Genomic DNA, 15125 nt, shown 5'->3' with positions numbered 1-15125 from the left:
CTGCAAAGTTAAGCATGTGCTGATACCATCCCTGTTGAGATCAGTGTAACTGCATGTAGTTGACTTTAGTCTACAAAGTCTACTGTGTCACAATCTACACTAGAATTTCATCCTGGTGCTAATCTGCAGTATTTTCAAATTGAATTGTTGTCTTTAGAGGCACATGGAATCATTCTTACTTTGGAATGATTCTCCTAACCAAATGCCATACACCTCATAATTTTTGGGTGAATTCACTTCAATGGGCCATGTTCAACATACTTAAATAAAGGATTAGTTTACATGAATTTACAACAGGCCAAGCCACTTGGAGCATGCCCAGTAGCAATCTTTTTTCCCCTGTCCCCAAATATGTGCATATGTGCATGCATGCTATTTCTCATCTAATTGGTTGCTGTTTTAGGTGACATAAAGCCCCCTCCTTGGGTCAACCTCAAATCTAAACAGGGTAATAAGAATGTTCTCAAAGAAGTATGCTCATTTATTCTGAGTTATATACCTCAGCACATAAAACAATCTGTTGATGCTCCAGAGAGTAGCCAAAATTGTGTGTCTTGTGTGGTTTAGAGATGAGATTTAGCTGTGTAAATTCACCCTAAACTGTATAATATTCCACAACACTGTCTGTTTGAAACAGGGGTAAGACTACCCTTACCCCTTTTATGGACTGAAAGACTGAGGCTACTTCTTCCTCACTACTGGAATCAAGGACTGCAGAAGAAGAAATACCATTAAACATAAGTATATTGTCTTGTTTCTTTGGTTTGATTTGGTTTCCCTCTAACAGTCTTCCTAAAGGGAAAATGTTAGTTTAGAATGAAGCAGGGAAAGATAAGTGTCCTCTTTCAGACTGGCTTGAGGAGTGAAAGGAATCTTAGGCGGAGCTGCAGAGACTCTCTGGTAGTCCTTCTTGGTGAAGTTCCTCCTCTTGTCAGTGGGAACCCCTCTTCTTGAATAGACAGAGACTAAGCCCTTGCTTCTTCATTGTAAACTCATGGTCTCAACCAATGCAACATCTCTTCAGATTAATGTGTTTTTAAAAAATCAATAGCAAGATACACAGTCACAGATATGCTGATGTTCTATTTTACTGAACACTCAATGGATGTAACATTGTACAAAGAATCCTGCTTTAACAGACTAAGACCCCATCTAGTCCAGAATGCTGTTTGTCATTTCCCTACAGTTAGCCTCTGAGAAGCTCATAAGCAGGACATGAGTGCAATTTCACACTCATGGTCACATTCCCCAACAACTGGTAGTCAAAAGCATATGATATAAGATCTCATAGGTAACATACAACCATGACCACAGCCTTAATGACAGACATTTGTACCCTGAGCACAGATCCGTAGTTACCACACAAGGGAAAGAAGTAAAAAGTACCATACACTTTTACATCTGAGACTGGTCTTAGATATTGCAAACCCATGTATTTGCTGCTCATTTCAGGCAGCAATGTATTTTCATCCAGAATGACTGGAGGGATAAGAATCAAGAAGATGTCAATCTCCTGGAGCTTGTCCTCTCATTCTGGTTTGTGCTTCAGGGGCATGCATACAGGCCAAGATGTAGTCCCTTAGCCCTGGTGAGAGGTGATGACAGAGAACACAAGCTTGCTCTCTCTGTGTGCTCATTTGTGGGGAGCAAGAAGTACAGGTGGATAACAATAATGAAAACAGAAACATGTTGAGTAACCATTTTTATTGTACAGCATCAGTGAGTTCAGATGTCATCCAGTTTTTTGTATGACAAACAGATTTAACAGGTGTTCCCAGAATTGCATCTCCAACATAAGTAATACTGCATGCATTACATTCCTATCAACCATACCCTCAAAAAAGACACAGCAGTTTTGTGAAATCAAAAAGCTGACAAGCTGCACAGAGAAAATATCCTGGCTTTCTGCTGGTCCATTTACTGATGTGCTGATGCTCTGTACAGCATGCAGGTTGTGAAAACTATTGCCTCTCTGATGAATAGCCCTGTGGTTGCCTGTAAGTTGTGGATGCTCTGTACAGTTTGCATGTGGTGAAAACTTTTGCCTCCATGTTGAATAACCCCGTGGTTGCCTGTAGGAAGAAAAGACAAATGTAGAGATGTCAATAAACAATAGCTAACAGCTTCAAAAGACTGTTCCTGAGGATATGTGTGCCATTGATGGTTGCTGCACAAATAAGTGAGAAGCTCAACCTTTCCAGAAACCTTGGGCCCTCTGAATGTTTTTGACTTTAGCCCCAAGCAGCATGGATCACAGTCAGAAATTCTGGGGGTTGTAATACCAACATCTGGAGGGCACCAAGTTGAGGAATGCTGAGGAACCACTCTTCCCTCTAGCACACTTGTTTTCTACTGGCAGCTTCACCATTACAGGGATTTCATTTCCTGGGAGTGACAACCACTGTCATCAAGACAATACTCACCCATTCAATGAATGGCATTGCCATGGGCTTGTCTCCAAGACCTGTTGATTCTGCTTCTTATGCTGTAAGATAAAGGAGGCATGAGAGTTTGATGGGCACTGGAAATGGGAGAGGCTGAGAAGTTGGTGTTCACTAAGTTGACTGTGCTTCCCATCATTACACCTTCCTTGAATTCAGAGTTTTGCTGACAACTGAGACTCCCTTACAACTACTGTATTCTCTGTGGTGATATAGATTAATCCAAGGATGGGCAGAAGGTACATCTCTGAGTGATATGTAGTAGATTGCAAGGGTTTCTCACTCCTAATTTTCTTAACATTTGATGGAAAACTAGATGTGTTTTTTTTTTTTTTTAGCCTGGTTCTTGTATGATACAAATCATAAATTCCTGAAATGATTCCACATCCTGGAAAGCACTTGTTCTTTAAATTCTCCAACTTATTTCTGTCCATTTTAGCCGTTATTTTGCACCTGGCTTCTGTTCATAGATCTGAGGAATCTAGTTAATCCCAAAACTCAAGGGGTGTATTTGTATATTAGTCTGTTGCAGCAAAAGTAACTGAGTCTGCTGGCACCTTAAGTCTAAACAATTTTATTTGAAATAATTTTTCATGGCTTGCAGCCCATGCATAAAGTGTAAAACACCAAGTAGATCATGAAAGCTTGAAGCCTGCTCACTCTTGGCTTAATCTGTTCAGGAAGAAATGTGTCCTTAGTTGACACACAATTATCCTGAACTGGGTGGTGGTGCTGGTTGTGCTAGGAAATGTGCAACGTTTATGCAGTTCCCACTTCTTGGAAGTTTAAGAGACAACAAAGTGAGTTTCTGGCAATTTTCTCTGTCTTACTTACCTGTGTAAAATGTCTTCTTCTTAAACCTCAGTGGTAAGTATCGAGCTGTGATTCCTGACGCATGTGGATGCTAGTCATCCTGAAACAGGATATTTTTAAGGATTCTGAGAGAACAAGTGTTATCCAGCTGTCTTGTTTTTTGTTGTTGCGGTCCTAGGCAGATGCACAAACAAAAAAGAGTCTAGTAACAGATTTATTTTAGCATGACATCTTGTGGATTACAAGCAGCTTCCTCAAATCCATGGTGTACAATATGTCAGACTCAGATACATATCCACAGTGTTTATGGCCATCGGGGTGAGATCAGAGTAAAATGGGATGCAGTGTCACACATATTATGACTCTGGTCATAAATGTTCAAAGCAGCAGATAGTATAAACATTCTGACCATAAGTAAGGTAGTTTGCTCATGACTAACATCTGCTTGCCAATACACAAGCCTGCTAAACAACTTATTATCTCTGAGGTATTAAAACAATGAGCTCTGTTTTCAAAGAAGAGGTTCTATGCCTTTTGCTCTGAAGTCACAGTGCCCTGTTGCTTTCCATAGGCTTTTCAACATGTGTGCATAAAGTCCAACACCATCATGTTTTTAAACAAAAGTGTCTTGTTATACTTTAAGATTTAAAGATATATTTTAGCATGACTGCTTGGGAATTATGATTTTTTAAATTCATCTATGAGAACAATACTGCTACCCCTCTCACTATTAATAAATTTAGTTTTCACCAGAGATAAGGTCAGAGTGATATGCTCTCATGCCACACATGAGCTGTGCATCCTAGCTATAGCTATTATTCTAGGAATAGGTGAGATTTTTATTTCAGTTTATTAGATAAAAATGTACCAAAAAGGGGATCAATCTCTTACAGTCAAGATAGAAAAGAACAGAAGAAATCAAAGGTGACAGATTTGTCCATCTAAACCCAGGACTTTAGCGCTGATCAAATGGGCCAGATCTGGCCTTGATGTTCAGCCAGGTCAGTCCCCACAGGACCCAGTACCAGCCCACATTTCTTACCTTGCTGGGCCATTGTTTTCACTCAGAACCTCCTTGTTGCCACATTTGATGTGGAAACAGAACATCTGGCCATGTGGGAGCAGTCAGGTGCCCCACTTTTGCATCAGATGCAGTGATGGGGAGCTTCTGAGAGAAAACAATGGCTGGCAATGTAAGAGCATGTGGGACAGTGTAAACAGCTAAGTTTCGGCCACAGAGGTTCTAGGAAACACCAGACAAAACCAGGGGTGTTTTACCCTGGGGTAAAGGCTGTTTACCCCAGGATCAGGTTGAATCCTCTGGATCCATGTCTGGTTTGGCAGGATTGGGGTCTGGCCTATGTTGTCTGAACTAAACAACATGAGGCCAGGGGAACCCAGACCTTTTGACCCTTCTGAGATCTTAATTTCTAAAAATGTGAAATCTCTCTATATTCAAACATATTCATGCTAGGGATAGAAAGAACATTGCATGAGTCCAACATTTGTGCTCATCTTTGCATTTTAGGATCTTTTCTACTTCTTTCATAGCTGCCCTCCCATGTTTAATCTTCTTCTGATTTCCTACTGCAGTCCCCATTCCTATCAATGTTTGATCCCAGGTATGAGAATTCTTTTATTATTTCTATTTCCTCATTGTCTAGTTTGAATTTGATTTTCTATGGTCTTTTTTGTTTTTTGTTTTTTGTTTTTCTTTATGTTCAACAATAAGCCTGCCTTTGCACTTTCTTCACTGATCTTTCTTAGTAGATGATCCAGATCTGTGAGGGTTTATGCTAATATTTACAGTTTGTAAAATCCACATGTTGTTGTTTTGTGCAGAAAACAGTATTTTCTGTGCAAGAAACAGCATTTTCTGCCAGGAAACTATTTCAATGTGGAAATATTAATTCCAGTGCAGAAAGTGCTGTAATTGGGGACTTATTTTGCATAAAATTTGTAAATGGTTGATTCATATAGTATACAGCATTTTCTGCCCAGAAAGAAGAATTTTCTGCATTGAAATATTATTTTGCATGCAGAAAATGCTGTTTTCTGCACAAAACAACCACATGTGAATTTCGTTTACAGTAAGTCCCAATTATGAATAGCCTTCAAGAACCATTTGGCTTTCAAAGACTTTATTGCAGCAGGAAGAAATTGGTGAAAGTACTCATTGCTACCCATGAGAAGAAACTTTGTGAAGAATCACATCCCTAATCCATGCTCAGTTAGTATTGCCAAATTAAACTCTTAATGCTTATATAGCTGCCAGGCACAACATAGTCCTCTCCATGCTAGAAACAGCTGCTGCTATTCAATCTGTTTCGTGCAACAGGACTGGTGGAGAATTTTGTTTCAGTTTCTTTGAAATGAATCTACGGTTTACCAATCTTCATACTTGGGATGGAAACAATTTGAAGTTTTAAAAAGTTGAATGTGGAAGGAAGTGAAATTATCAGATTTTCCTTTTTTATTGTATGTGCCTTGTGGTGTAATTGGCTCCTGATTGTGTAGGCATCCTATCCTTCCATATGGTGAGATTTTATTTCACCACTGTAATTCTGTGCTCTATTGTGCAGTGCATGGAGGATTTAAATGTAGTCCTTTCCAAGTCAGTTTTGTCCTATAGCACTGTTTGTTTTGTTTAACTTTTTTAAAAATTACATTATCAAGTGTTTGGTGGAATTATATATAATTCATATATATATATATATATATATATATATAAAATTTATTCTGCTTCATTTTACAGAATATGTTTTTTTGATGGAGGGTTTCTCCCCTGTACAATGTTTCTGTTGCATCAGTCTGATGTTCGTAGCTGCTAATTTTTATATTATTATTAAATATTAACAATTAAAATATGGTTATATATTAAACCTTGATTTTACAATTTTATATAAGGGCCACCATTTTATTATCCATTGCATTTAATGGGACTTGAACCTCCATGGATTTTAGTATCTACAGGGGTCCTGAAATCAAACCCCAGTGGATACCAAGGGCCCACTAGAACACTATATGGGCTTTTTTCATTTCATCTCTTTAGATAACTAGCCTAGCTAATTTATTGAGGAAAGAAAGAAAGAAAGAAAGAAAGAAAGAAAGAAAGATATATATATATATATATATATATATATATATATATATATATATATATTACTGCAAATATCTAAAAAATAATCACTATAAAATCTCTTCAGATGTTTTTGATAAGGTCAATCAGGCAACTTAATATATTAAACAATATTATTTTATGATCTTAAAGCTTTATTATGTACACAATCCCAAAACATTATTTAGAACACACCCTTTATTTTCCTAACACGAGAACAGAATAGGGGAAGAAAACAACTCCTTTCAAGGAACTAAGAAAGCTCAAATGATGATGTACGTCATCACTTCAATACTTTGGCAGAATTTTCATAGTATTGTTTTGCTGGTACTTTGCCAGAAATTTAATAGACAAAGGAGATTTTTGTGGAAAATATAACTTGAAAAATGAAGGCCATTTTATTGTAATAAAGCAGCGAAGAACAACAACAAAAACAAACAAGTCTAGATCCATAAAGTGTTCCCCATATTATGATATTGCTCTTTGTTCTTTTGCTCTTTCACATCTATCAGGAAACCAATATAACAAAAATATTATGATTAAAATAGATGCTGCAATTTTACATTATGTTATTTATGAAAACGTTGTGCAGATATAGACAATGCCTCACAAAAACCAAGAGCATGGGAAAGAACAAGTGTAGTTAGTAAGGATGTGCCTATTTAAATTTTTCATTCCTGCAGGGAAGAAGAAATAATTTAATCAGTTTCTTCCCCACTTCAGGAATACCTTTGAACACAGCGCCACTTTCAGAGCTGTTCTTCTAGAAGGGAGAAACACCCCTTTCTCATGTTCACATGTCTGTGAAGTGGCCAAGGGGTGTGTGAGAGAGTGCAATCAAGGACCACTGCTAGCTATGTTGCAAGAGCCACCATATGAAAATGATGTCACCCTTAAGGACCTCTGCAGAACGCCTAGGAGGCCCTGAAGGATGTTTGCTGGCCATCAAAACATAGTAAGTCAGACCATTGGTTGTAGTAACTCTCACAAATTCCAGACAGGGGGTTTTCACTATTCTCAGTGGGCATAGCAAGAGCTGAATCTGAGATTCTTTTCATGAAGGCTTGTATCTATGCTTCAACAATGGAACACACTCCCTCAGAGTGTTGTGGAGTCTCCTTCTTTGGAGGTTTTTAAACAGAGGATGCTTTGATTGTGTGTTCCTGCATGGCAGGGGTTGGAATGGAGGATCCTTGTGGTCTCTTCCAACTCTATGATTCTATGATGCTCTGGGGCTGCAGACAAAGCTTTTCAGTCACCAGTCAATCAGAGCTGTCAGATGATCCCTGACCATGCCTAATCCCTGTCAGGAAAGGATGAAAGGTGGTAGAATGCAGAACATGGTTCAAGCCCAAGAGAAGCCTTTCCTTTTCTGGTAGTGTTAAAATAGCATTACATAGCACAAAATAGGTTAATAGCTGAAATTGCAGTTGATTGTCATGGGGATGATCTTATCTAAACTTCGAAGTTCTTATTAATGTTGTTTTATTTAATTGTCTGGAATTTTATTATGTTTAATGTATAAAATTTGGATGTTAGTTATTTGATGGAGCATTTTATAATTCTGAATTTCTGTCATCGGTTTTACATTTTAATCATGCGAATGGCCTTTGGCTTAAGCATTATATATTTTTTAAAAATAGCATTACCATCATTACCATGTTCTCTGCCAGTTCCTTTCATGGCATCTAATATCAACAAGGCAGAAATATGAAATTAGCATCCATTTAAAAAATGATACCTGACCATCTCTTCATGGTAAGTCTCTTTATGGTATCAATTTTCAGCTACTTTGGAGACATCTCAATGGCCTTCAGGTGCTACTCTTGGAATAGTTGCTCTATAAGAAATGACAACCACTTTTAATGAATCCAAAAACTGAAACAATACTTAGGGGAAATGTTCCATCTGATTCTCGGCCTTCTTAAAAAACAAAAAAAGAAGCGAGATAGATAGATAGATAGATAGATAGATAGATAGATAGATAGATACTGAGAGACCGAGTTTCAAAGAGTGGTGAGAACAAGGCAAATATTCAGTCACTAGCAGTACTAGTAGTATTCCCTAAAAATAGACCTTGAGACATATTTTTATTTCTTTCCTAAGGATACTAGGAGGTGGTGTTTTGTTTTGTTTTACACAGCAGATAGCTAAACTGTAGAACTTGCTAGAGTAATATGCCTATCAACTTGAAAGGGATTTAAAAGGGAGTTAAATAACTGCATGAAAGACAAAGCTATCAGTGGGGTGAGAAGATGGGCAAAGCGGTATTCAGTCGCTTTATAGGTTGAGCATTTAGATGATGCACACCTTGAAAGTGGCTGGAAACCTGACTGAAGCCATGTTTCAGGGCTAAAAACTGGAGGGAAAAGAAGCTGAGATACTCCGACTCAAGGCAGAAAATGCATATCTTCACTCCTGCATATAAACATCCCAATGCAAGTGTGAGGTCACGGCAAAGCAAAGAAATGAAAGTGCAACAACTCCAATGGATGTAATTACACCATACACAAACTAGACAGTCCAACAGAGGTGCAAGGCGTGAAAGGGTCATGTATGGAGGGCTTCCATTATTGTGCTTTGCCAATGTATCACATGCACCCCAATGCACCGATGCCCTGTACAGGCGGAGCATTACACTTGAGACTGTATGACTGATCAAAGGTACAATCATGCAATGTGATGCCATCTAGGTGAACGTAAGCAGTACTTGGAGGTCAGAGACAGTGTGTTTGTGTAATAGTACACATATATGGTGGAGAAGCAACAAAAAAAATTACCCAGCATATTTGGGAGCGGGCCATGCGGACAACAGAGTTTTGACCTGCTTTTCCCTGCGCATCTGTTCTGGTGCAATGCTTGCTGGTCAAGATAACTGCATATTCCCTGTAGTATGCTCCTGAACAGCACTTGCTGGGCAAACAACCAAGAAGGTGGTGTTGTAGTCATGTACTCAGCTGTGAGTTATTAATAAATTGGTTGGTGAGTCTGGAAACAAAATGCTGGAATAGGTGTATATCTGTCAGCCAGTATGGCATCATGGTTTGAATGGTGGACTATGATGCTGGAGATCAGGGTTCAATTCCCAGCTCAGCTATGGAAACCGACTGGGTGACCTTGGGCAAGTCACATACTCTCAGCTTCAGGGGAATGGCAAACCTCCTCTGAACAAATGTTGACAAGAAAATCCAGTGATAAGCTCACCTAGGTTCGCCATACGTAGGAAATGATTTTTAGGCACACAACAACAGATGTGTATCTGCACTGCACATTTACATTAGGTTCATACCATGTTAACTGTCATGATTATATCCAACAGAATCTTGAGATTTGAAGTTTAAGGTATTTAGAATTATCAACTAGACAGCTCTATTGCCTGTCTATAGAGAATTCTAGATTTCTTTTAATGTTTTTGCTGTAAATCTTACTTCTCGCAACCCTATGAATGATAAACCTGAAATAACCCTAGTTATCAACTGCCTAGCTCATGTCTTGCAAACCTACGGCCATGAATTCCTTGATTGAATCAATCCATCTGGAGTGTGGTTTTCCTCTTTTCCTATTCCCCTTTACTAAGCATTATCATCTTTTCCAATGAATGAAGTCATCTGAAGGTACATCCAAAGTACAACAGCCTTAGTTTTGTCTTCTTCGCTTGTAGTAAGAGTTCAGATTTGATAGGCTCTAAGGGACTGTGCAGACTGGCCATTAAGGCTGGTGGAGTCGGGAACATGGGAAATGGAAAACTGCATTGCTGAAGTAATCTTTGTTTTATGTTCTCCCCACTTTAAGAACCTGTATGTAATGCATTTCTTTGTAAGTTATCAGGAACACATTCAAGTTACTAAGAATACTTGAAGTGTGTTCCATGAAATTTGAAACTGGTCAGTGGATGAGAATTCTTGGAATTGGTTTAGGATTTGGTAGAATGTGCAGAAAAGTTTGGGCAGTGCCCTTCCCATCTCAGTTCAGTAGTAAGTAAGCCCATATAAAGACTCAAAGTGTGAGTAAGGAGAATATATGTAGGATACTTCTTCAGAATTTGACTTAACACTATTTCACCTCCCTCACCCCAATTTCTCCATTATTTTCTTACCTCAATGTAAATTCTTACCTCTTACAAAATCTTCCCATGCCATCAGTTCTTGGTACTCAGAAAAACAGACATATCTTCCAATATCTGCTGAATACAAGTACTAACTACTGTACTTACATGTTTTTCTTCAGCAACAGTGCTCCCTACACAATGTGTAACACACAACATGGTGTAATGGTACTCCTTGCATACAGTATGGGGTATGCTAGGAGCAGAAAAACCCAGGTTCAGATCCCTATCCAGCCAAGAAAATCACTGGCTACCCTTGGATTAGCTGCTTAATATACCTCACAGAGTTACTGCAAGGATAAAAATGTGAGGAAAATCATGTATACTGACTTGAACTCATTGGAGGAAAAATGATATATAAGCGTAATGAAAGTATAGTGTGTAGATCTCAGGGCTCTCCTTAGTATCAAAATAGAAATGTTACTACTAGGTTGCAATGTTTGTTAAATACATCTTTGAAGGACAGGAAAATGCTTTGTGTAAAACGCATGTTTTGCTAGTATAAAATCTTTATCTAATAACATTTTGATAATTTAAACCACAGAGGAGACGCATTCCCCAACAATTCATCCACAATGTGGGGGCATATGTAATAGCATGAAAAAGTAATGATGAAGTAGTTACTCGTGGTTAATAAATAAATACACTTTTTAAAAGAAAAAGAATAATATGGGCTTTTAAACAACAATCTCTAAAAATCTGAATGCAAGGACCTCAAATATGTCATTGATTTTAGACTAACATTTGCCCTCTATGTGAGCCATGCAACATTACTGAACCCAATGGAATGTTCAGCTCTCCCTCAGTGCTTGAATGTGGCTACATTTCTCAAAATTTATAGGCTGGTGAGGGAAACTGTGCTAGCCAAGCCATGTTTCAAGAAAGTTGTTAACATGAGTCAAACCTCATATAGGCAGATCTTTAATTTTATTTTAACAAAAGCCTGATGTGATTTTTATCATTCTTGGTAAAAACTGGGTACCTTATATACAAAATCTTTGCAATATTTTTCTTTTACATGTTTAACTCTGAGGTATTCTAGCCCTTGGTGAATTCACATTTATTTAATTATGTCCTAAGTCTGGCTATTCTTCAAAAAGCAGACATCAGTCCAGACTTGCATATAATTAATCAAAGTACCCAATGTTATCATAAATAACTGAAGGCTTCCTGGACTTAGCAGCATTATTAGCATGTGATTAATAAGCAGTTAATGAAAACCAGCCCCTGCAACACATTTGTTAAGATATTTTATCATACTTCAAAGTTCTGCTGCAAAGTTTGTAGACATAGTTAAGACTCCTGCTTTACTTAGTGATACGTTGTTAAAAGTGCCATCTGTTCAAACAGCTGTCAGAATTCAAACATATGAGACCCCCATTTGTTCCTCCTGGGAAATATAGTTGTTGTGTAATGATTAGGCCAGTTGATAGTGGTTTTAATCTAACCCAACCACGTTCAGTTTTGTTCTACGCACTTCATAGTTATTATAATCACTATCATCATCCAAGTCCAGTGCTAAGGTCTGATGGTTTTGTTGTTGAAATGGAGTTACTGAGAATCAAGAGGGGAGGACCAGTGCTCAGGGACTTCCATGGTTTGCATTCAGGGTGGGAAGGGGGAGAGAAACAGCTAGGCTAAAACTGTTCAGTGATGAATAAGCATACCCAGTGGCCACAGAAAGCTAAATGTTGAGGGGGTAGCATTGCAAAACTAACACTGATAGAGAAAGGATTCAGTATTCCAAAAGATAGCAAGATCGGTTGTCTAAAACACTGAACTGGAATACTTAAATAACAATAGCAATAACAACAACAATAACCATAGTTGACACTTACTTGAGGACCAGGTTGACCCTGCAAAAGAAAGAAAAGAAAAAATTACAAAAGGCCCAGAATATTTGCCCAAAGCATGGTGACCTCAGCTTTCTAAGACAGAATGATCAGTTGGATTTTTACAGAACAGTGAAGGCAAACTTCAGTGCCAAAGGCCCAAAGTCTAAGGATATTTGGTTAAAATTTCAATTAATGCATTGGTTAGAAGTAGCAGACTCAAAAGGGACTGACAGAATTATTTCAACAACAAAGTTCAGTTAAGAAGACTTATTTATAGCTTCTAGTAAGTTTAAAAGCCAGAAGCATGGTCAGTTTGCAATATGTGGTAAAAGAACAGGATGAATTTATTTTCAGAATGTGCTGTTAATGACTTATTTAAAATGCATTTATCAAAGTGACATAGCTGGAAGAAAACCAGTCATTTCCAATTACTTGAGAATTCCCACAGCATGGTATGAACCTGAAACCAGAATATTCTAGTGGTAGCATCATTGGCTAAAATTGGTGTGCTTTACAACAAGGCCTTAAAACACAGTCCAATAAATTATGTCATTGCAAATACTAAATCTTTATAACCAGCTTAGAAAGCAGCTCTAGGCTTCTATACTTCTATGGGGCTCCTCTTGTAAAAACCTCTTCTATATTTGTATGCAACTCCTCTTTGTATGCAACTCCTCTTCAAAAAACAAAAAGTTCAAAGTAGCATGTCACTCTCCAGATCCAATAGGTTCCTAAATTCATTTGTTATTTCTGTGAATTTTTTGTCACAACCAAAAATGACATCATATCACATGTTGAGGCCATTTATCTTAAAAATTGTATGTGCAATTTTCATAAGGTATGATTTTCTAGATTATTCAAATCATTATTTTGCACTTGTATTGAGATTCTAGAAATACTTGGCACTGAAACACCATCTAGCAAAAGAAATATAAATTGACCATGTACGGAAAACATTAATACAAGCATTACACATTTTGTAAAATTCAACAAAAGTAGGAAAAAAGCCAAAGAGATGGCTGGTGTTTTAGAAAAGAAGGTGTAAAAAGTTTATAGAAGGAAAATAGTGTGGATATCTAAATTGTTGTTGTTATGTGTCTTCAAGTTGTTTCTGACCTATGGTGGCCCTATAGTGAGCCTCTCACAGGGTTTTCTGGGACTGAGAGAATGTGACTCACCCAAGGCCATTTAGTGGGTTTCCATGGCTGAGCAGAGAACTGAACCCTGATGTCCAGTATCATAGTCCAACACTCAAACTCACTTCACCAGGCAGGCTCTCTGGATATTCAGATCTGATTGAGTGTATAAAAAACTAAGCCAAAATCTTTTCAGTTGTCCAGTAAAATGATTTGAAAGTCCCTGGTACAAAAATTTCTGAATTTTTGATTCTAAAGACTCCCTAAAGAAGGCCCTGAAGTAAGCACTGAGTAGGAAAACAACAATTTTGTGAGCATCTTAAGATGTGCTTCCAGTTTCTTCTGTGGACACTTGAACATTCTTAGGACCACAAATGTCAAGGTGCTACTTTTCTAACAAAAATATACAAGTTGTAACAAAAATAAGTATCCCTTACTAGATGATTAGAGGTAAAATGTTTAATACTTAAAAACAACAGAGATCCACAGGAGAACAAAGGAATTACAGTGCGCCAGCATCATACACTGAAAGCGGCACTGGGAGAAGGGGCAGTGCATCCAATAGGGAATAATGGGGTGTGCGCCCATGGCGCACATGCACCACTGAGCCAATGTGCTGCTGCATGCATGATCCCCATTCATTTAAATGTGGCTCGAGCATTTAAATGTGGCTCACTTTACATGGGGGAGTCAGGAATGGATCCCCCGCGTAAAGAAACAGCAGACTGTACAGGCTCTTCAACCTACATCTATCCCAGGTTAACAACTAGAGAGTACCTTAAAAGTCAGAAATTACAAAGCAAGCCTTGCAAAGAAAGAAAATAATAATTGCTTCCTCAAAGGGACGTCCTTTTTTATTAACCATTTAGAATTCATTTAGAATTTGTACATAATTCTTCATAGATGATTCTACATACATCTCTAACATAAAAAGCAGTAATGTCTTCACACTGTATTCTTGCACTTTGTTGAGCCAATGTTAGAAAGAAATTGACCATTTCAGCTATATTCTGATGACAATGATGATGATGATGATGATGATGATGATGATGATGATGTAATACAGACAATACTTTTTGTGTGTGTATATGGCGGGCATATGATAATCATTGCCTTTTGGCTGGATGTACTGCAGTATATTAATTTTATATTAGAAAATCTTAATTATATCTATATACACATATCCATGTTTCAGCTATATTCCTGCAATTTGGAAGTTAGAACTTTATGGTTGGATTCTGTGTGATTTTAAAAGACATATACTGCAAGGTTGTAAAAAGTCAAATACTCCCCATTATGCCATGGCCAAAACATCTCAATGCTTTACCATGAATGGGTGTTCTACAGATGCCAACTCTACCAGATATTTTAGGACATACTGTCAGCTTATACTAATGTGCATGTCTAGGCCACAATCATATCCTTTGTATTTCTCTCTCCTTCCTTTCTCCTTTTTATTGGCTTTTAAAAACACAAATGCAAAAGCAAAAGAAGAACAGAAAAGAATAAAAAAGGAAAAAGATAAATATATAGGATATGACTGTGGGCTATGTATAACATAAATGTCATAATTATTAGCATAGCCTATTCCTAATTAGAAATGCCATTTCATTTACAAACTGTAATTTTTGTAAGATATGTCAGCTAAGGCTGAACTGTTGTTGCCTTTCATTAAAT

General features: G+C 37.7%; 1 protein-coding gene and 1 long non-coding RNA gene across 3 annotated transcripts in view; both read right to left on the bottom strand.

The window, feature by feature from the left end:
• Window positions 1-15125, bottom strand: part of COL25A1 (collagen type XXV alpha 1 chain) — a 374446-nt gene that overhangs the window by 144886 nt on the left and 214435 nt on the right. For both annotated transcript variants that reach the window (XM_042469542.1, XM_042469543.1), the window contains exon 7: window positions 12316-12333. In XM_042469542.1, the coding sequence (XP_042325476.1) occupies window positions 12316-12333 (18 nt within the window). The remainder of the gene's footprint in view (window positions 1-12315; window positions 12334-15125) is intronic.
• Window positions 1705-3636, bottom strand: LOC121931608. Its single transcript, XR_006104184.1, has 3 exons — window positions 3276-3636; window positions 2424-2485; window positions 1705-2072 (listed from the first exon to the last, which is right to left on the bottom strand). It is a non-coding gene; the product is annotated as an uncharacterized LOC121931608 (long non-coding RNA).

Source organism: Sceloporus undulatus, chromosome 5 (genome assembly GCF_019175285.1).
Source record: "Sceloporus undulatus isolate JIND9_A2432 ecotype Alabama chromosome 5, SceUnd_v1.1, whole genome shotgun sequence".
NCBI lineage: Eukaryota > Metazoa > Chordata > Lepidosauria > Squamata > Phrynosomatidae > Sceloporus > Sceloporus undulatus.
The sequence above is the reverse complement of the archived record's forward strand: the minus strand, read 5'-3'. Positions and strand labels throughout refer to the sequence as shown.